Source organism: Cibotium barometz, chromosome 5 (genome assembly GCF_041138505.1).
Source record: "Cibotium barometz isolate CiBa-2024 chromosome 5, ASM4113850v1, whole genome shotgun sequence".
Taxonomy (NCBI): Eukaryota; Viridiplantae; Streptophyta; class Polypodiopsida; order Cyatheales; family Cibotiaceae; genus Cibotium; species Cibotium barometz.
In genome coordinates, this window is record NC_141050.1 from 17,654,139 (window position 1) to 17,675,975 (window position 21,837).

The window sequence follows — 21,837 nt, forward strand, 5'->3', positions numbered from 1 at the left end:
AGCCACACACAGTGGGAGGTTTCAGAGGATCCGGAGGAGTGGCAATACTTTACAAGGAGGAGCTTCGTGACAAAATACATGTGGTACATAGAGATGCAGATGCGAGGTACATGTGGGTCCGAATATGCAGAGGGGCTCCGCGAGCTATATGTGGCGGTATGCTACTTTCCCCCAGCCCGCTCCAGGTTTGCACCATCAGGAGAGTCACCCTATATACCACTATATGATGATATCATGAGGTTTGCCAGCATGGGAGACATATTACTATTGGGAGACTTTAATGCACGTACATGCACAGAGCAGACAAGGCTGTATGATACTCAAGAGGCTATGTACCGGGAGATCACGGCAGAGGATGTAGGGTCGCAGAGATCAGAACAGAATGAGGGGGAGATTACAGATTATGGCAGGCATTTTCTCACACTCGGGAGTGCACATGGGTTGGTCATATACAATGGCTTATCGAGATGGCAAGGATCAGATGCTCTCACACACTGGAACTCTAAAGGGGGAGCGAGCACAGTGGACTACTTGATGGGATCTCCTTCATTGATACCTGACGTGCAAGGTTTCACGATTTCCAATAGGCCCATTGGCATAGCAGCCGATCATGCATACCTGAGTTTCACACTAGTAGGTAGATCCCCGAGAGATGGATCAGCCACTCATCTACCTAGGTACCCGAGATATTAGTTTACACGTGAGACAGTTGGGGTTTACCGAGATGCAATATCTGATGGCTTGTTCGCTTTAGACCCGCATAGCCCTCTGGACGAGATCACGAGAGGATTGGCAGGTGTACTACATGCATCCGCCTCATATGTGTTTCCCTACACTATGATCCCTTCCACCCACCCCTGCAACACTGCCCCACATAACAGTTGCTATGATGATGAATGTCATGAGACACGAGCACAGCTACAGCGTGAGATTGCCATTGGGTATAGACAGGCCAGGATGATCTTTCAGCGCCTTGTGCGGAGGAAGAAACGAGCCTATCTGGCTAAGCTAGAGGAGGAGATCTACCAACTCTTCCTGGGGAAGGACAGCAAGAGGGCATGGAAGATGTTTCAGGAGAGACAGCCTGGTACTCGGGAGCTAGACCGCCTAGTAGCACCTTTTTTACTATGCGGATGGTGCTAGATGTGATAGACAGGTTACAGAATGGAAAGGCACAGGATCATGATGGGCTAGTTGGAGAGCACTTCTCATATGCACGAGACACTTTGGCTCCGCTCATCGTACATGTGTTTAATCGTGCCATTTGTGAGGGTTTCCCAACAAGCTGGACAAAGCATATCATTGTACCACTATTTAAGAGTGGGGACCCCATGGTACCAGGCAACTACAAGACGATCATGATTGGTCAGTACTTGGCCAAACTATATGGCTCTATATTGGAGTCGGAGCTGAGCCAATGGGCAGAGAGGCATGGTCATCGAGCACATGGATAGACTCGCTTCAGGAGAGGATTTACTACCTTGGATCACATACTGACACTTCGGGCACTTATTGAAGAGGGCAGCGCACAGAAGAGAAGGATATACTGCTGCTTTGTGGACTTCCACAAAGCCTTCGATACCGTACCACGTGCCAGGCTTATGCATAGATTGCATGACATTGAGGTACCCGAGGATATGCAGTGGGGAATATATGCTTTGTATGAGTCTGTGACAAGCAGAGTTCGAGCTCCAGGCGGACTATTTGATAGGGTGACCAGCACGATAGGGGTGAAGCAGGGAAGCCCGCTATCGCCCACCCTCTTTGGACTGTACATTGATGCGGTCCTTGATTATGTAGACAGATTGGGAGGCCCAGGGGCATGCCTGGCAGGGGTGTTGATACCCATCTTGTTAAATGCTAACGATATTGTTCTAATCTCAGACTCTCCAGAGGGATTACAGAGACACCTGGATGCATTACAGGCTTTCTGTGCCGATAGAGATCTGACAGTGAACCTTGGGAAAACCAAGGTTATGGTGTTTAACACCACACAGGCATGGGTGACAAGATCAAAGCCTCAATTCACTTTCCGAGGAGAGCCGGTAGAGTACGTCAGGCCATATGACTCCTTGGGAGTTACTTTCACAGGACCGCGTTTCTCCCTGAAGGAGGCAGCAGCAACTAGATTAGCTCGAGGGCATGCAGCCTTGGGGGCACTTGAGAGGCAGTGTGCACACATACAGTTTCAGGAGCCACGCACCAAATTGTGGCTATTGGATACGCTCGTCACACCGACCCTCCTGTACAGAGCTCCAATTTGGGGGGCCAGTATACATCACAGATCTCAAAGAGGGACAGACGAGGGATGGAGGCAAATGGAGAGACCACTAATTATGATGATTGCCCGCATGATTCAGAGCAAATCATCAGTACCACATGAGATTGTTTGGGCTGAGCTAGGTGCCCCACCAGTAGTAACCGAGGCCCTATTCCAGGCAATTACCTTTTTACAGCGGCTATGGGAGCTCCCTCAACAGAGGTACTCCCGATGGGCATTGACCTCATCCATACAGTTGGCAGAGGATGGAGATACTCATTGCTGGTACGCTCAGATGAGATCATGGTTTGACCTACATGGTTTGCAGATAGAGACACTACCAACCTTTCAGTACAGTTTGGATTGTCCATTTTTGGATCTCACCCGCTCACAGCGAAACCGCGTGATCAAGATGGATATCATCAGAGTGGACACAGAGAAGACATGGACTAGCTCCCTTGAGCCCTTAGGCACGAAAATGGCTCATTACAAGAGCCATTTTCTACACCTCTCACCAAATGATTTTATCACCCGCCCGGCGTACATGGATGTACACCTATCACATGGGATACGTTGAGCCATTGGACAGATCCAGACCTCGTCACACTAGCTCCGGATTGAGACAGGGCGATATGTGCATCAGATCTTGGATGACCGCATTTGTCAGCTATGCTACCATGAGGTAGAGACAGAGGAACACTACATTTGCCGATGTACAGTCTATTATGAGATCTGAGGGAGATATCACTGCCTCTTCCGAGAGGGTTTTCGGCCGTTACGCAGGGTCATGGAGTTTGAGGATCAAAGATGCCTGGGATTGTTTCTACTTGAGCTCAGGAGACACAGAGAGACCCTCTAGGCAGACAAGAGGCCGAGCCATGATGTACCTAGACAGAGGACCTTGACAGATTTCTTTGGCACTAGCACCAGCACCAGCAACCCAGCCCACACACCTCTTGATACCTCCTCCATTGGGCCATCAGGGCACCGACCATGCTCCCAGGGAGTCACCACTAATAGAGCAGTTATCTTATGTCGTGTGCTCGTCGGCCACGCCCACCAGGATCCCGACCACGGCATCCTCACCATCGCTAGATCAGAGCCATTATTGCTCAGCATCGGAGGCGCCTACCTCGCTTCTACGACCTCTCCATTCTAGACAGCCCCATGGCGGAGATACTTGATCTAAGGAGAGAGCAACACTTCAACTGTTCAGCATACATGGATCTACCTGATATACATTTTTCAGTATTTTCCAGTATTTTCTACTCAGTATCATCTCGGAGTCTTATAGTTCTGTTCTTATAACTGTAGGACAATCAGTTTATTGTACTTTTTAGTCTCATTTAGTTGTTCTCTTTGATGAGACACCAACTTCAAATGTACTCTTAGTTTTGGTCTCATAGGCCATTATGGCCTCTTAGAAACGTTAATATATCATTTCATTTCATTTCTAAAGATGGGCACATCATAGGGAGTCTAGAGGGCTAGGCCAGTGGATAAGGGGGCCAATTGGGGCAATGCCCAAGAAAGAAGACCTAGGCATTGTTTTGTGGGTCTAGGGCCTCGCTCTTGGCAATTTCTCCACTAACTGCTGGTCCTCATCCACTGGCCTAGCCCTCTAGACTCCCTATCACATACCCATCCTTCTGGGAATCCTGAAAATACAGGTGATATAATACTCCTGCACACAGTAGGTCAAGTGGTTTCCTCACCTGTCTAAGAAGGACAGATAACATTCGGCGGGTCGCTTCATGCATTTCGCTGTCACGGGTCATTGCCAAAGAATCAATCTGCTCAAAGGAGGAAAACATATGGTATTGGCAAAAAAAAAAAGATGGTGTCAATGTGTGGTAACAACCAGGTTTGCCAACAAGCAAAAACCTGGGTTTGATCCCCTAGCTGGAACTCATGTGAGCCAAAAAGAAAGGGCAACCATACTAGTGGTAATGTTCAGAAAGTTAAATTTCTTTTTTGATATTAGTTAGGTCCACCAATTTTCATGAAGGTTTACCTCATCCAAAAAGATGATTGCACCATTTTGAAGATCATTGGCCATATCGAAAACTTTTCCTAGCATTCTCTCACTCTCACCATAATATTTAGACATTACTGCTTCCAAAGGCACATACAATAATGGGACACCCTGTAAAGGCAATTGATATGATTTAGTTTTGCTATAAAGAGAGCCAATATTAATCCTTTTTCTAAACTTTGTTTTTTTAATTTTTTTGGGGGGGCAGCAGAGTTCCTATAGAAAGCTGAATTTATTTACCGCTTGATTGGCTATAACACGTGCTGACGAAGTCTTCCCTGTGCCTGTAAAATCAGAGGTAAAATTTTTACTTGTATTATTGTAGCACTAGTTATTGAAGTGATTTGTGCGTGTATCTGTAAACACTTTCAAGAGAAAAAGAAAGAAGTCAGAAAAATATGAGTAGAAAAAGTACTTAGCTTTTGTCAATTCCAACCACCTTCCTTGATCAAAGCTCAGAAAAGACACAAGAAGTGGGCCATGCCTAAAGCATTACCTGGGGGACCCTCAAATAAAACAGCTCGAGGGCGATTTGATTCAAACTTGCGTCTTGTTCCCCGTGCAATGCTGTCGTAGATTTCAGGGCATCGTAAAGCAAGGAGGACTGTATCTTCAATCTCCCTAAAGGACAAACCCATGTCATAACTTCAGTCATCCATCCAATTGACATTGTATTACAGAACCTTGGCTTCCAATAGGAGGGCTGGGAGTTGTACAGTCCAGATTGCCTGTCCATCCCTGATGGGGGTCCATGATGGGGCCAACAAGGTTTTGTAACAAGTGAACTCTACGAAAAAGAAGTTTTGAAAAGGAGAGGATTACAATTCATGAGGCTCTCAACATACCTTTTTTGTTCATGATATCCGGCAATATTATCCCAAGAGACCACCTCTGTGTCTGACTGCCCACTTAAACTGTCCTGCCCATAAACCTTTACGCCCATAGCCTCCAAGGTGTCTAACACAGTCTTGGGGTTTCCGCTCTTACTCTTCCTTTCATGTTGTCTCTTGTAGTTTTGTCTAGGGGTTTTTCTTGACTTCTCACTGCTGGAAAGACGTAACGCACTGACCACTACATCAAGCTCCTCCTCAGAGTAAAAACCTTTCTTTAAGAACTCGATCTCCTGACAGACAGTTACCCAAAAATTGTTGAAGCATATGTTTAACTGCCATCAACTAGAAATAGACAATGACCTCCTCACAATACAAGGTATTTGAAACTTGGTAGTTAGAAAGAAACATAGTCACTGTCAAGGTAAGGATTTCAGCATAGCACGAACTGCCTGAACCCGTCCTACAGTCTCGTGGGTTTCTGGCATGCCTTTGGTTCCATTAAACTCAGATAGATAAACGCATAAGATACTCTGCTTCGCATGGTTATTTGGTCTGCATTTGATCTTGCTCCATCCATCTTGTCACCTGCCTCTGCTCCTATGGCAGCACATAATGTCTAGCGCCTTCCTAGAAGTAGTAGTGGCACATTGTCTGAAAGTAGAGGCAGAAGACCCTTGGGCCCCACCGATAATGAAAATCACAAGGCATGTGTTAGGTGGAGCAATCCATGCATTCCTACCTCTCAAACATAGGCACGTGGACAAGCTGGAAAACACAGGCTCTAATTTGAGCCCTACAGGATGGCCATAGAGTAAAACAGAATCCGGTAGTTTCAGGTAGGTTGCATGCCCTACCACTACTACTACTTAGATTTCCATTAAGTAAAACCATGCAGGACAATAACTAGCCTTTTCAAATCCCACAAATATGCTTGGGTGACAGAAAAGCTATGTTGAGCAAGTATAGGTATGACAATTACTGCAACTACCTCTCATCATTCCTGTCTTTCCCTGTTCCTCTATTTGTGACATTTGTGCTCCTTTGCTCCTCCAGATCTTCTACATACTAGTACCCCTGAACATACACGCATGGTGCACACAGACATAAGTGACCTTTTCTAGAAAAGGGTTCAACTAGCTTGAAGAGGTTAATTGGTTTAGAGCCAAGAGGAAGGCCTCATGCTCTACTTGTCATCCTCGTTCTTCTTCTCTTCGCCAGGTCTCTTTGAGGGTGATGTCCAATCGCATCTGAAGCTGCTTCAATTTGAACTCGTGTCTCATGCCATCTCCTTAGCAAGATATCACTCCGGAGTAAGCAGGGGAGATTAAGGTTATGAAGGAGCAGATTCGGTGGGTAGTGAAGAAATGGGTGGTGATGGTGAAGAAGTAACTTCATCAGCGTAGAAGTCATAGTGTCAATCGATGTAGAGGACACTTCATCGGACGCACTAGACTCAATCTCTCTAATCTCCTCTTGCTCCTCCATGGTGGGTGTGTTTAGGATTTTTCCAGAATGCAAGCAAACTATCCAATATGTGAGCGAATATAAACCATCCACACGAGACAATTTTTTTTGTTTCCTGCAGTGAAAGGGTGATCACGCTCAAAGCTCTGATACCAATTTTATGTGTTGAAGCATACGGAACCTTCTTACTTGATTAGGAGAGATTATTCACAAAACTGAAAATATGCAAGAGAGAGATGGAGTGGAGAGAGAGAGAAAGACAGATATATTAATGTCTGCAAACTATGAAACCAAAAGTTACAATGAATCCATGAGAGAGAACAATACACATGGTTGGGTTCAGTAACCCTCAGAAGGGTCCCCACCTGTTGCTTGTATTGTTGTATAAATGTAGACCGACCTTGAGGACTTCCAGATGTCTAGGGCAAAGCTGATGTGTTGGCCAGCCTGTATGTGCAAGTGGTCATCCTAGCATAGATAGAAAGCATATAGAAGCATAAGGCAGAGGCTTGCCTTATGGCCAGCCTTATAGCCGCAAGATGGGCAGCCCAAGAGTACCCATAGCCATCCAAAAGGGGCAAGAACTTGGGCTTTAGGCATGGGGGCCAGAAATAGACCAGCCTTTGATCAGTCGGCCTGCCCATATAGGCCAGCCGGTGAGAAGCAAACCCACTAGCCCCATACATGGTAGAGCACAGCATTTAAAATTTTAATGTTATGTTCAGCAGTCATGGGTACATAAAAACAGGCTGACAGCAGTAGGTAGAACCGACCAGCATAGAGATGATCATATATAAGCACCCTTCAGTCCCTTGCTTAAATCATCTCATTCTCACACTATTCAACAATGATCAAGAGCAGAACTATGTGTGCCTATGTCTCTTGACTTGTGCATACATTCTTTTCAGCAAAGCACTACATTGTGCTTCAGTCCAAGGCATACCGAAGTTTTCTTCAGCATGCAGCCTTCATTCTTGCATCTCCCTCAGCAGATCTGGGTGTGCATAAAGGCTTCCAAAGTGGCTTCATAGTTGTCTTCAATCCACTTGATGGTTCAGCCAACATTTGGTCTACATCGTATCAGTAAGTTTTCTGCATTGTAATTTGCAAAGAAGTTCTCCAAAGCAATAAAGCAAATACTCTCGGGGGAGGGGGGGGGGGGGGGGGGGGGGGGGGGTTGTTTTGCCTTAAATGGGTAGATTGGGACCCAATCTGGTGTTGCTCTTCATATTCTCTCTCTACTATATCTCCTATGGAAGATTAAAGTGGATTACTTCATGCTCACTAACATAAAGGTGTAAAGAAGGCCTCGCTATGCATTACACAATCATACCAATTTCATGTTACATTGGAGCTTCTAGTTGTGACCGCTTCTGGTTGTGAAATTCACTATGTCTATATCGAGTATTGAAGGCAGTCTTGGGAATATCTTGCTCCTTAATCCTAATGTGATAGTACCCTGACTTTTAAGTCGCCAGACATAAATTTATAATCAGCTAGCCTTGATGTTCTCCAATCCTATTGCCATGACAAGCAGTCGTCGTGAAATGGCACAATAGTATCTTCCTTTGGTGCATGTATCCTAAACAACACCCATTCATCTAGTATTGGTACGACACCTTAGGAGACAACATTTGGTAGCTGTTTCTCATCTTTTCTTACGAGGATGGTGTCGCGATCATTGGAGGCCAACAAGACCACACACAGAGTGTCTCCCTGAAATTGCAAAGTGAAGACCAAAGTGCCACATTGCAATTCAGTAGAGTCATTGGTATTGCCTCTTTGGTTTCACAAGCTCTCCCTATTTAGGATTCAGAAGTTTCTTGAGGGGCAAGAGGGGGGGAAAAGTAAGAAAGTTATATTGAACGTCTTCAAAAGACCCAATGGGTCTATAAGACCAAAAGTGATACAATAGTGTCCATGTAATCTCATCATGGTACAAACGAAAACAAAGACGAGAGCTATGAGCTGGGAATGTCAAATCCGAGCCATGTGATACAAAATCATCATAACAATCTATGGAGCTAAGTCCCTGATAGGAGGGGGCCATCGAGAATATCAAGCATGGGGGTAGCCTGTAGAAGGCTCTACAGATCCACTGGGTGCAGGAGGGTGGCTTTGTGCCTCTCCAAGATCTCCTCAAGCTAAAGCTGATGTCTGTGTTGCTGGCGAGGTCTAAGGTTTCTGGGACGTCAGGCTCGCTGTAGTGCCGTGGCCCTATCTAGTCACACCAAAGTAGGGAGAGAGAGAGAGGTACAAGAACTCATTAATTCAAGCTTGAAAAGCCCCATATATTCAAAAGGTAACACAAACTGGTAAATCTCAAAAAAGGAAGCTAGTTGTTGAAACTTCTGTATCACAAAAACTTTATTGATGGCAACATATAAACCCTTTTAAAAAAAGACGAAGACAGCCAGTGGGAGGGATTGAGGCAACCATGTCAAGAAATCTTACAGGAAATTTTTCCCCTATAAGAGGCTCGAAAACCCCTATACATAGTGCATTTGATGATAGAGCAGCTTCATTGCCACCATTTTCCAGAAATTGCTTTTGATTCTGATAATGAGGATACTCCAATGTCAAAACCTGGGCCACCACACTGTTTCACAACACCCCAAATGCTTCAATACCATCATGACCAAATTCTAATTGACAAAACAAAGAACTGGATGAATGTGCATTCTTGAACACCATGTGAATCCGTGGAAAACCTGTCTGAAGCAGAAACAATCATCTTCCCACCATTGATGCCATTGTTAAGCCTCCCCACATGTGCTATAACATCGACAACCAAGCACCAAAGGTCACAAAGAGGAGATACTGGAATCTTAACAGAAACCTGCATTGACAAACTAATTTGTTAGCGAAAAATCTCTCTCTCTCTCTCTCTCTCTCTCTCACACACACACACACACTGCCATCATGCACTAATACGACATGCATTCGCAGCAATTGTTTTCTCTTTCACTTCTTTTCTTTCAATGGCACTATTGTATCACATCATAGACCGTTTGGGTCTTTAGCAAGCGCTAACATTATTGTATCACTTTGGTCTCATAGGCCCATTGGGTCTTTAGTAGACGCTTATCTTTCTTTCTTTCTTTCTCAACAGACGCGAGCTCTATTGAAGCTGCATAATGACCGGGCTAAGGATCACGAGAACCTTAGGGGGGAACACTTCGCACATGGACACAAAATCCAAGCCTGCTTTCTTGGAGAAATCTTCAATAGGGCCTTCTATGAAGGCCTTTCCCTTCTTAGACCACCCATACCATTGTCCCCATATATAACCTAGGAGACCCACTGATCTCAACAACTACAAGACTATTATGATAGGCCACATGATGTCAAGATCCATGGGGCACATTTGGAGGGTAAGATCAGTCAATTGGCAGAGAGAAAGGGACAGAAAGCCACTAGCCATGCACGCTTTCAGGAGAAACTACTCTACTTTAGATCACATCTTTGCTCTCTGAGACACCGTTGAGGAGGCGAGGGCTCAAAAGTGAAACCGATCCCGTCAAGTGGGAAAGACTCCGTTGGACACCCACACGCTTAATAGCACAACTTTAAAACCACAAATTTGAAATGGACAACTTAATACAACTTGAAATTTAAATAAAATGAAATGGAAAGATGGACACCAGCACTGGGGCCGGAACGGGCCGACCCCCCCCCCTCAATATATGATATATTTATTGGGAGTATTTAATGAATACAATGCTCCATGGGTTCCAAGAACCAGATAATGTCCATGTACATATGAAAACAGTACCAAACAAATATGCTCGAAGTCGAAACTTGATGTAGAAGCTCGAAGCAGTACGACCACTAGTGTGGTCCAATCTCTACGGTCCTGTGCTTTCACTAGACTCCGCGGAGAGCGCCTCACTGGTGTTCCGAGACCACGCACAAACAGGCGCTCTCGTACTAACGCCTGGCTCTCCCGATCTCAGCACCTTTGGACCGAGGTTCTCCAATAGAGCTTGGACAACCCGGCACCGAACGGGTGTTGGCCGTATAGGGAGTCGGGAATCCCTTATCAGATTTAAACATAAAATACTTTACTAAAATCTGAAAATTCACTTACTTGTAGATGGTTGATAGAAAACCAATACTCGTGGAATGATGAAGTTGAAGCCACCCAGGAGATGCGAAGTCCCCTTCATGAAGACTCAGTCGCCTCGTGGTGAACCACCAAGACAAATACCACCGCAAGAAACCACAACCGCCTGCTGTGAAAGGAGAAGTACAGCTTACTGGTGGTGGACAATGTCCTGGATGCAAGACGCCACTTGTTGGTGATGCACACGCAGCCTGACGATGTTGGACGCACAGCCGCTTGGGGGAGCAATTCAGTAGTAGCCTCGGTGTGCAGTTCAGTAACGCCTGGCTGCAGTGCACAGCCGCCCAGCTGTAGCCTGAAAAGGAGATGGCCTGGAGGAGCAGTAGAGTTGAGGCGTGGCCTTCAGGTGGTGGCAACCGTCTCTGTGTAGGCAGAGCATGTGATAGGCGCCTGGCTGGGGGAGGAGAAGCAGCCGCCAGCAGTGAAGGTGTAGTCGCCTGTATGGGAGGTGAGCAGCCGCCTGTAGTGCAGTTACAGCCAGCCGCCTGGGAGAGTAGCCGCCTGCAGTCAGTGAACTCCTGCTGCAAGTACAGTCACCTGTACGGAGGGTAGTGCAGCCCGTGAGCAGTCTGTACAGAAGTGAGCAGTCTGTACAGAAGTGCAGAGTGGTTTGCCCGAGTACAAGCGCAGCCTGAAGGAGCAAAGCGTTGAAGCGCCGGTTGTCTCACGTAACAGGGTGGAAGCGGAGATGATTTACGCTTGATGAAGAGAGTCTTTTTTATAAAAATTAAGGTGAAGTTACAACTAGAGATTTCCACGCATGCATGTGGGGGGACTAGTGTGGGTAGGTGACCATGCCCACCCCCACACTCACTTAAAAGTGGGGCTCCCCACCTTGGCCCCTAAGTGGGTGCCCAAAGGGGGTGCCCACATTTAAGTGAATGTGAACACCTAACCTTATAAAATAAAAGGTTAAAATATGAAACATTAAAACAATATGTGCGACATACTTACCACCTGTTCACATGCACCAAAACTCGTCAGAATACAGAGCAGGCTTCACGACTCGCTGGCAGGCGTCCCCGCTCAGTAAGTAACACGTCAAGCAAGCAAACACACAAATACATGTCCTGCGAAAACAGTTTCAAACATGCAAAATATGTGTGCATGTGCAAATAGTAACATGGACATATCTCCCGTTCATGGAACAAGTACAAAATATCTGTCGGCACAAAACTGGCACGACATAAAAAACATAAAAACCTGGTCTTCCTATGGAGTGACAGTCCCATAGGTAAGACACAGTTCCAGGCACGAGTTTCCCTATGGTGTGACAATCCCATATGCAAAACACGGCACGAATACTGGCTCTTCCATGGCGTGACAGTCCCATGGGTCGAACACAGTCCAGGTCATACACGGGTGGCACTGGTCTGGCTCCCGTCCATACGACACCATCCTGCTAACACACGGGTGGCACCAATCTGGCTTCCGTCCATGTCAGCAAAATACTGGCCTCTTCACACGAGACACCGGCAAGTGAACGAGACGCAAAAACTGGAGATGGACCAAATGGTCGGCCAATTGGTGACATCCCCCCAGGCTTCTAAAGAGTTGACCTCAACTGAAAAGCCTCAAGATATGCCTGCAACAACTGCGGATAATCTGCAAAATAATCCTCATTTACCCATTTGGCATCAATAGGCAAATAATTTTTAAACTTCACAAGGTATCTCCTGGAAAGCTTTCCTGCAGGTAGCTTTCTCTCCTTGTGAAAAACAATCTGTTCTAGCTGGAGGATCTCCTCAAGCTCTTCAATTTCTGGCGGATCTTCTGTGATGACAGGCTCATCAGGATCTGGCCCCACATATTTCCGAAATAGACTCACATGAAAAGCATTGTGAATCTTCCAATGACTAGGTAAAGCAAGCCTGTAGGACACTTCATTGATCTTCTAAATCACCTTGAAGGGTCCATAATAGCGAGGAGAAAGCTTAGGATATGATCCTTCTCGTCCTGGCCTCTTCCGAAGCCTAGCCTTCTCAAATTTCAGCAATACCCAATCACCTTCTTTGACTTCCATGTCCCTTCTATGCTTGTCAGCAGCCATTTTATGCTTATCCTGAGATCTTGCAATGGCTGTCCGCACCTGACCAAAGGCAACATCCAAGTCACGAACATATTCATCAGCTGCAAAAATCTCATCCTTTGTACGAAGGATGGGTGGCAAGACCACTCTGCCATAAATAATCTCAAACGGAGCCTTTCCTGTGGAAGCATGGATCGTATTGTTGTAGGCAAACTCAACAAGTGGAAGATACTTCTCCCATGCACTCTTTTGATCTGCCACATAACATTTCAATAAATCCAACACGGCTGAATTTGCAGCTTCACTTTGGCCATCCGTTTGGGGATGATAAGCTGATGAAAACTCAAGCTTAGTACCCATATTATCAAATAAAGCCCTCCAAAATAGGCTTGTAGTCCTGGGGTCTCTATCCCCAACAATGGATTTAGGCATACCATGATGCTTGAAAATATTAGCAAGAAAAAGCTTTACCATATGATCAGCTTTGATGGTTTTCTTGACGGGCAAGAAGTGAGCTTGCTTGCTAAACCTGTCCACAATAGTCCAAATAGCATCATTCCCATGCTGGGATCTAGGCAAATCCATAATAAAATCCATCGTGATACTTTCCCAAGGTTGCGAGGGAATAGGCAATGGCTGAAGCAAACCTGGAGGCTTTTGCCTGTCAAATTTCACCTTTTGGCAAGTAATACATGCACGCACATAAGCCTCAATGTCTTTACGCATGCTCGGCCAAAAGAAATACCTCTGAATCATGCGTGTAGTAGGCATAATACCTCTATGACCAGCATAAGGTGGAGCGTGACATTCGTCCATAACCTTTGGACGCAAATCCTTTACTACACATAGGCAATTATCCTTCATAAGATAACCCTCGTTGATAACATAAGAGGCATGTGAATGACCAGCCATCAAATCAATCCATATATGGCAAAAATCAGCATCCAAATGATACAAATCTCTCATAGCAGATAGGTCTCCATGAGAGGCCACTGAGACTGCAGCAACATAAGGCCTCCTAGATAGTGCATCGGCCACCACATTTTTCTTTCCTGGAGTATGCACAATCTGAAAATGAAACATGGAAAGAAAGTTTGCCATTCTCATCTGCTTCTCTGAAAGCTTGGTTTGAGATAGAAAGTATCTCAAGCTTTGATGATCTGTCTTGACTACAAATTCAGCCCCAAGAAGGTAATGTTTCCAAATCTTTAAGGCGTGAATTACAGCCAAGAGCTCTTTCTCATAGATATCCATATGAAGCTCAGCATCATGCAAACGACGGCTCTCGTATGCAACTGCATGCCCTTCTTGATTTAGGACAGCTCCTATGCAATCACCACAAGCATCACATTCAACCACGAATGACTTGTGCAAGTCAGGAACAATCAATACTCGACCACATATGATCGCATGCTTGAGCTGCAAGAAAGCATCCTGTTCCTTTGAAGTCCATTTGAAAGCAGTTTTCTTCTTCGTGAGATCATGTAGAGGAGTGGCAATCATAGCAAAATGCCTTATGAAACGCCTGTAATACGAGCATAATCCCAGAAAACTACGTACTTAATGTACGTTTTGCAATTCGGGCCAATTCCGAATAGTCTCTACCTTTGCAGGATCCATTGTAATTCCATCCTTGGATACAATATGTCCCAGATAATGAATCTCTGAAAGGAAAAACTCACTTTTCTTGGCATTGACGAAAAGTTTATGCTTCCGCAACTCTTCGAACACTGTGACCAAATGAGTTCTGTGTTCCTGCTCATTCTTGGAGAAAACCAAGATATCATCAAAGAAGACTCCTGTAAACTTGCGATGGGATCGGAATATCCTATCCATCATTCGATTAAAAGTAGCAGGAGCATTGGTGAGACCAAAAGGCATTACCAAGAATTCATATAATCCGAAGGTTGCCCTGAATGCAGTTTTATGGACATCTTGTGGCACCACGCGTATCTGGTGATAACCACTCTTCAAATCAAGTCTGCTAAAGCAAGCTGAACCATCAAGCTTATCCAAGATATCATCAATACGTGGAATTGGAAATCTGTTCTTGATGGTAAGCTTATTCAAAGCTCTATAGTCCACACACATACGGAATGATCCGTCCTTCTTTTGAACAAGAAGCACAGGAGAGCAGTAAGGTAAGGAACTGGGCTGAACCAAACCTTTCTCTAAAAGCTCGTTTACCTGCTTCATGATTTCTTCTTGTTGTGCAGCACTCACTCGGTATGAGGGTTTGTTAGGTGGAGAACTACCTGGCACAAGATCTATGCGATGATCTTCGGGCCTTTGGGGAGGTAATTCACCTGGCAATGAGTCAGCAAAACAGTCGTTGAATGTATTAAGAAAATTCAGCCTATCATTAGACATAGCATCCACATTTTGATGATTTGGCACAAGACTATCACGCACAAAAACCAAGTACGCAGAAAGACTCTTTTTCATTGCTTTATTAATTTGGATGTGTGATACAACTGGGATGGAATCCCCTTCTTTGCCAGCATCAATAAAATGCATGCGGCCTTTATGCATAAAAGAAATCATATTGGACTTGTAGTCTTTGCGGGGCTCAAGCCTATGGTGCCACGGCTTGCCCAACAATACATCACATCCATTCAGTGGAGCAACTAGGAAATGCTCATTATCAAGGTAGCCCTGGATATGGATACGCAACTTCCCTATCAAAGGGGTAACCTGCACCTCTTTACCAATAAATGCAGCTTCGGCTTCAATCTGAGGTCCCATGTTTTCAACCTCAATACCCAATGCAGCTGCCATTTGCATAGAGATGAAATTGTCAGTTGCACAGTCATTAAACATGAAGAGTGCGGGCTGATCCTTGATTTGCCCCCAAGCCTTGCAAACCATTCGCTCTTTTGCATCATGACCTGTATTTCCTTGCACATCAGGAACTGCATGTACATTAGCTTTGGTGTGCTTATCCTCGTGCTTTGATTTGCGATCTGGGCATTGCCGAAACATGTGGTCTTTGCTACCACAAGAAAAGCATTTTCCATCCTTGGCATATTGCTCTCTTTGTTCCGGGGTTAAGCCGAATTTGTTCTTCCTTGGGTCCTGTTCTTTAGATGTGTTATTTTCAGCTTTACCACCCTTGTAAGGCTCCCGGAAGTTCTTTTTAGGTGGCTGTCCACCCTTTTGCTGATTTGGGACAGCCTTGTCTTTTCCCTTGGAACCTCCTTGATCCTGCTTAATCTTGAGCACCAATTGCTCCATAGCAAGAGCAGAAGCTGTAAGTTGTTGCAACGTATGTTTCGGGTGCAATTCAATACCCGATCTATATGCTGGTTGCAGTCCAGAACGAAACTTCCTCTTTCTTTCATCTTCAGTGATTTGCATAAAGGGAGTCACTTCCAGCAACACTTTCCAGAATTTGTTAACATACTGTTGCACACTTTCATTGTCTTTTTGTTCCAGCCTGTCCCACTTTTGAGTGAGAGTTTGCTCTGCATTGGGTGGCAAGAACTGAGCATAAAATCTATCCTTGAATTCCTTCCAAGTAGAAATGGGATCCTTAGTGATCTTTTCAGTGATCCACCAATGAGCAGCAGTCCCTTTCAAAAACATGCTAGCATGGCACACCTTTGACTTTTCTGTGAAATCCTCATCGCTAAAAGCAATGTCGAACTGTGCCACAAACGCTAACACCTTAGAAGCATCATGTTCACCATGAAAGACATCAAATTTAACATATTTGTCACCTGCTTTGAATTCCTTGAGCTTCCTGGCATGAGGCTCATGGTCTTCTCTTTTTCTTTTCCCCTTTTCCAACGGGGTAGCCCTATCTGCATGGGCTCCATGGGCCGTCATAGAGGTTTCATGGGGCACGGTGGCATGTGCTCCACGAACTCGAAATTCAGATGCATGTGACTTACCTGCATATGGCATGGTCTCTCCATGAGACAACTCAGAAGGCAAAATTTTTCTGGAAGTAGACCTGTCACCATGAGATACATGTCTTGCATGCATGTGACTTTCATGCCCTCCATGAGCACTGGCATACATATATCTGTCAGGCTTAGTGCCTTGGGGAGAAGATGCATGTCGAGAGGTGACTGTCACCTCTTCCTTTTGAATAAAAGATTTCAGCCTTTGGGATGCGGGATCTCCATGCTTCAACCGAGGTGGATTTCTGAATTTCAGCTCTCCGTCATCCCCCTCTTTGATATCACCTTTGCGGAGGAGGTAGGCAAATGCCAACTCCCTTGGTTTCTTGCCCACTTCACGAGCCATTGATTCAAAAGTTACATCTACCATAGCATCAGCCTTCCTGGCTTCAATAGCACTTTGCAGATGGGGATCTTCATGCGAAAACTTTAACTCTTGCTCTTGAGCCTACAAAAGTTTTCTCATATGTTCCATTTCAGCCCTCATAGCATCAGGCTCTTGTTCAAGCATAACTGTCTTTCCTGGAGACAGTTGACCCTTTGATTCGCTATCAATAACCCTTTCAAGGGGCTTGTGTCTTTCTCGCAGGGCATCAGACCCACGAGAGGCACTAGATGGACCCCTCGAATTTGGCACTTCCAAAGGGTTGCCTTGGCTGTCCATTGTGTTTTAAGTTTGCTAAAAGCGGGATGTCCAGTACACAAGTTCGTTTCCCCACTAGGAAGAGGGAAACAACCGTGCTCTGATACCAATGAAACCGATCCCGTCAAGTGGGAAAGACTCCGTTAGACACCCACACGCTTAATAGCACAACTTTAAAACCACAAATTTGAAATGGACAACTTAATACAACTTGAAATTTAAATAAAATGAAATGGAAAGATGGACACCAGCACTGGGGCCGGAACGGGCCGACCCCCCCCTCAATATATGATATATTTATTGGGAGTATTTAATGAATACAATGCTCCATGGGTTCCAAGAACCAGATAATGTCCATGTACATATGAAAACAGTACCAAACAAATATGCTCGAAGTCGAAACTTGATGTAGAAGCTCGAAGCAGTACGACCACTAGTGTGGTCCAATCTCTACGGTCCTGTGCTTTCACTGGACTCCGTGGAGAGCGCCTCACTGGTGTTCCGAGACCACGCACAAACAGGCGCTCTCGTACTAACGCCTGGCTCTCCCGATCTCAGCACCTTTGGACCGAGGTTCTCCAATAGAGCTTGGACAACCCGGCACCGAACGGGTGTTGGCCGTATAGGGAGTCGGGAATCCCTTATCAGATTTAAACATAAAATACTTTACTGAAATCTGAAAATTCACTTACTTGTAGATGGTTGATAGAAAACCAATACTCGTGGAATGATGAAGTTGAAGCCACCCAGGAGATGCGAAGTCCCCTTGATGAAGACTCAGTCGCCTCGTGGTGAACCACCAAGACAAGTACCACCGCAAGAAACCACAGCCGCCTGCTGTGAAAGGAGAAGTACAGCTTACTGGTGGTGGACAATGTCCTGGATGCAAGACGCCACTTGTTGGTGATGCACACGCAGCCTGACGATGTTGGACACACAGCCGCCTGGGGGAGCAATTCAGTAGTAGCCTCGGTGTGCAGTTCAATAACGCCTGGTTGCAGTGCACAGCCGCCTGGCTGTAGCCTGAAAAGGAGATGGCCTGGAGGAGCAGTAGAGTTGAGGCGTGGCCTTCAGGTGGTGGCAGCCGTCTCTGTGTAGGCAGAGCATGTGATAGGCGCCTGGCTGGGGGAGGAGAAGCAGCCGCCAGCAGTGAAGGTGTAGTCGCCTGTATGGGAGGTGAGCAGCCGCCTGTAGTGCAGTTACAGCCAGCCGCCTGGGAGAGTAGCCGCCTGCAGTCAGTGAACTCCTGCTGCAAGTACAGTCACCTGTACGGAGGGTAGTGCAACCCGTGAGCAGTCCGTAGAGAAGTGCAGAGTGGTTTGCCTGAGTACAAGCGCAGCCTGAAGGAGCAAAGCATTGAAGCGCCGGTTGTCTCACGTAACAGGGTGGAAGCGGAGATGATTTACGCTTGATGAAGAGAGTCTTTTTTATAAAAATTAAGGTGAAGTTACAACTAGAGATTTCCACGCATGCATGTGGGGGGACTAGTGTGGGTAGGTGACCATGCCCACCCCCACACTCACTTAAAAGTGGGGCTCCCCACCTTGGCCCCTAAGTGGGTGCCCAAAGGGGGTGCCCACATTTAAGTGAATGTGAACACCTAACCTTATAAAATAAAAGGTTAAAATATGAAACATTAAAACAATATGTGCGACATACTTACCACCTATTCACATGCACCAAAACTCGTCAGAATACAGAGCAGGCTTCACGACTCACTGGCAGGCGTCCCCGCTCAGTAAGTAACACGTCAAGCAAGCAAACACACAAATACATGTCCTGCGAAAACAGTTTCAAACATGCAAAATATGTGTGCATGTGCAAATAGTAACATGGACATATCTCCCGTTCATGGAACAAGTACAAAATATCTGTCGGCACAAAACTGGCACGACATAAAAAACATAAAAACCTGGTCTTCCTATGGAGTGACAGTCCCATAGGTAAGACACAGTTCCAGGCACGAGTTTCCCTATGGTGTGACAATCCCATAGGCAAAACACGGCACGAATACTGGCTCTTCCATGGCGTGACAGTCCCATGGGTCGAACACAGTCCAGGTCATACACGGGTGGCACTGGTCTGGCTCCCGTCCATACGACACCATCCTGCTAACACACGGGTGGCACCAATCTGGCTCCCGTCCATGTCAGCAAAATACTGGCCTCTTCACACGAGACACTGGCCTGGCCTCAAGTGAACGAGACGCAAAAACTGGAGATGGACCAAATGGTCGGCCAATTGGTGACAAAAAGCAACATGTATATTGCTGTTTTGAGGATTATCACAAGGCCTTTGACTCGGTCCCTAGATCCCGACTTTTGGACCCGCCTACAGGACCTTCAATTTTCATCAGATGTAGTATGGCAAGTGATGATTTCATATGAGATCGTGATTGGCAAGTCTGGGCTCCAGAAGGGCTCTCGGGAGACATCCACATTACTATTGGAGTCAAGCAGGTCTGCCTGCTATTTCCCAGACTGTTTGGGTTGTATATAGATGAGATCACATCATTTGTGGACAGATTTGGAGAGACAAGCTCGCAGTTGGCTCAGATTGTCACCATTTGGCCTGGAACACGTCTATTTTGGTATAGTCTCATGAACAGGGATTGTCCATACCAATGCTGCATTCCATAGCATCTCTATGTGCTTGCCTGCAATTGAATTTGCATGTTGTTTTTCATGCCTGCCTGACCAATGTGTAGTTCCGGGTAACCCCGGGGATACCCGCCCTTGAACTGTGCGTCTAAAACTGTCTTTTGACATGCGACATGGTTATGTCGCATGTGACAAGTGGTAAGTATTCGTTAAAACCTAGCCTTAGAAACTAGCACTAATTTATAAGTGAGTTTGTACACACTTTATTAAGTTTTGGGCAACCAAAACTCACTTATAAATTATGACCAATCCTCTGTTTGCACACTAATGTCCCAAGGCGGACAAAGCTCAATGCCCACCTCCCAAACTTTTTCTCCTTTGTTCAACGAGAGCAACCAGCCATGTGTCCATCCCAACTTGCACCACAAGTCACTTTTCCACTTTGCCTGACACCCAGGGTGGACATCTCTGTCAGAATATGCAGCGGAAATGATATCCAAACTTGGGTAGACAAGAGCAAGTAGACTGCAGAAAATAATCAGCACAAGAAACACAGAGAGATGTGTGTAAACTCTTCTCTATACACAAGATCCCGAAGATACTGAATGAGAAAGTGGAGGAGGATGGGGGGCAATATATACAAGCCCATGAGGGCAGTCGGCCAGCTCTAGAAGAGGCCCACGACTGGACAAAATCCCACGACTGCTGAATATAGCAGTCGGCCAGCATCTGATGCCCCACGCCTGGACAGAACAAGTCGGCCAGCACTCCTACAGCCCACGACTGATACAGATGCAGTCGGCCAGCTTCAGAGTGCTCCTGGCATCAACTGGCAGCCCTCCAGCCACTAGAAAAAAAATGGGAAAAATAGGGAAAAAATACGGGGAGTGTGGAAAAATGATATACGGGCGGGCACACCCACAACAGAGGCCCTGGTGTATACAAATAGACAGGAGATGACTTCTAACACCCCCTCTCAGCTCCTGGCTGTGTAACCAACCCCAGGGAGCTGGAGTGCCGCCTGAGCGTAGCCTGAGGTAGAGACTTCGTGAAGAGGTCCGCCGCATTGTCCTCTGTCGAACAATAAAGTAGCAAGATGTCACCCGCCAAGATCTTCTCACGAACAAAGTGATACTGTATCTCTATATGCTTGGTCCGGGCATGGAAAACCGGGTTCCGAGCAATAGCTATACAACTCTGGTTATCACACTGGTGGATGACTGTGGGCTCCCTCTGTGGAAACCCCATCTCGCCTAGCAGCCTCCGCAGCCATACAACCTCACAAGCAGCACCACAAGCAGCCCGATACTCTGCCTCTGTCGAAGAAAGGGCAATAGTTGGCTGCTTCTTGCTGCTCCAAGAAACCGCTCCTGAGCCGAGGGTAAAAGTGTATCCTGAAGTAGATCTCCTCGTATCTGGATCTCCTCCCTAATCTGAGTCACTCCAACCTTGGAGCTTGACTCCATTCCCTCCTGTGTAAAAGAGTCCCAGATCCTTCGTACTCTGCAGATACCGCAAGATCCTCAATCCTGCGTCCCAATGAGTCTTCAATGGCGTCTGCATAAAAGAGCTCAACAGCCCCACGGAGAAGCTCAAGTCCAATCTGGTGTTCAGCAACCAGATCAATGAACCAACCAACTTCCGGTACTGCGAGGCATCAACTGGCTCACAAGGATCTGTAACGGTTAACTTTGTGTTCGGGTCCATCGGCGAAGTAATAGGCTTGCAGTTCTCCATCCCAAAGGCCTCAAGCAACTCATGAACATACCGCTGCTGAGAGACGAAAAACCCCCTCTGGGTCTGCCAGATCTCCAATCCCAAGAAGAAGTGGAGTAAGCCTAAGTCGGTCATCTCCTACTCCTTTGACAAGGCAGCCTTCGTCACTCCAATGTGCTCCACATGACCGCCGGTGAGAATGAGATCATCCACATAAAGGATGATG

General features: G+C 46.1%; 1 protein-coding gene across 2 annotated transcripts in view; it reads right to left on the minus strand.

Annotated features, from left to right (window-relative positions):
• LOC147638140 (uncharacterized) overlaps positions 1-21,837 on the minus strand; it is a 101,415-nt gene that overhangs the window by 49,048 nt on the left and 30,530 nt on the right. For both annotated transcript variants that reach the window (XM_086798058.1, XM_086798057.1), the window contains 7 exons: positions 9,304-9,431; positions 9,047-9,191; positions 5,141-5,418; positions 4,792-4,916; positions 4,536-4,579; positions 4,275-4,406; positions 3,976-4,053 (listed from right to left, as the gene is read on the minus strand). In XM_086798058.1, coding sequence (XP_086654184.1) covers positions 3,976-4,053; positions 4,275-4,406; positions 4,536-4,579; positions 4,792-4,916; positions 5,141-5,418; positions 9,047-9,191; positions 9,304-9,431 — 930 coding nt within the window. The remainder of the gene's footprint in view (positions 1-3,975; positions 4,054-4,274; positions 4,407-4,535; positions 4,580-4,791; positions 4,917-5,140; positions 5,419-9,046; positions 9,192-9,303; positions 9,432-21,837) is intronic.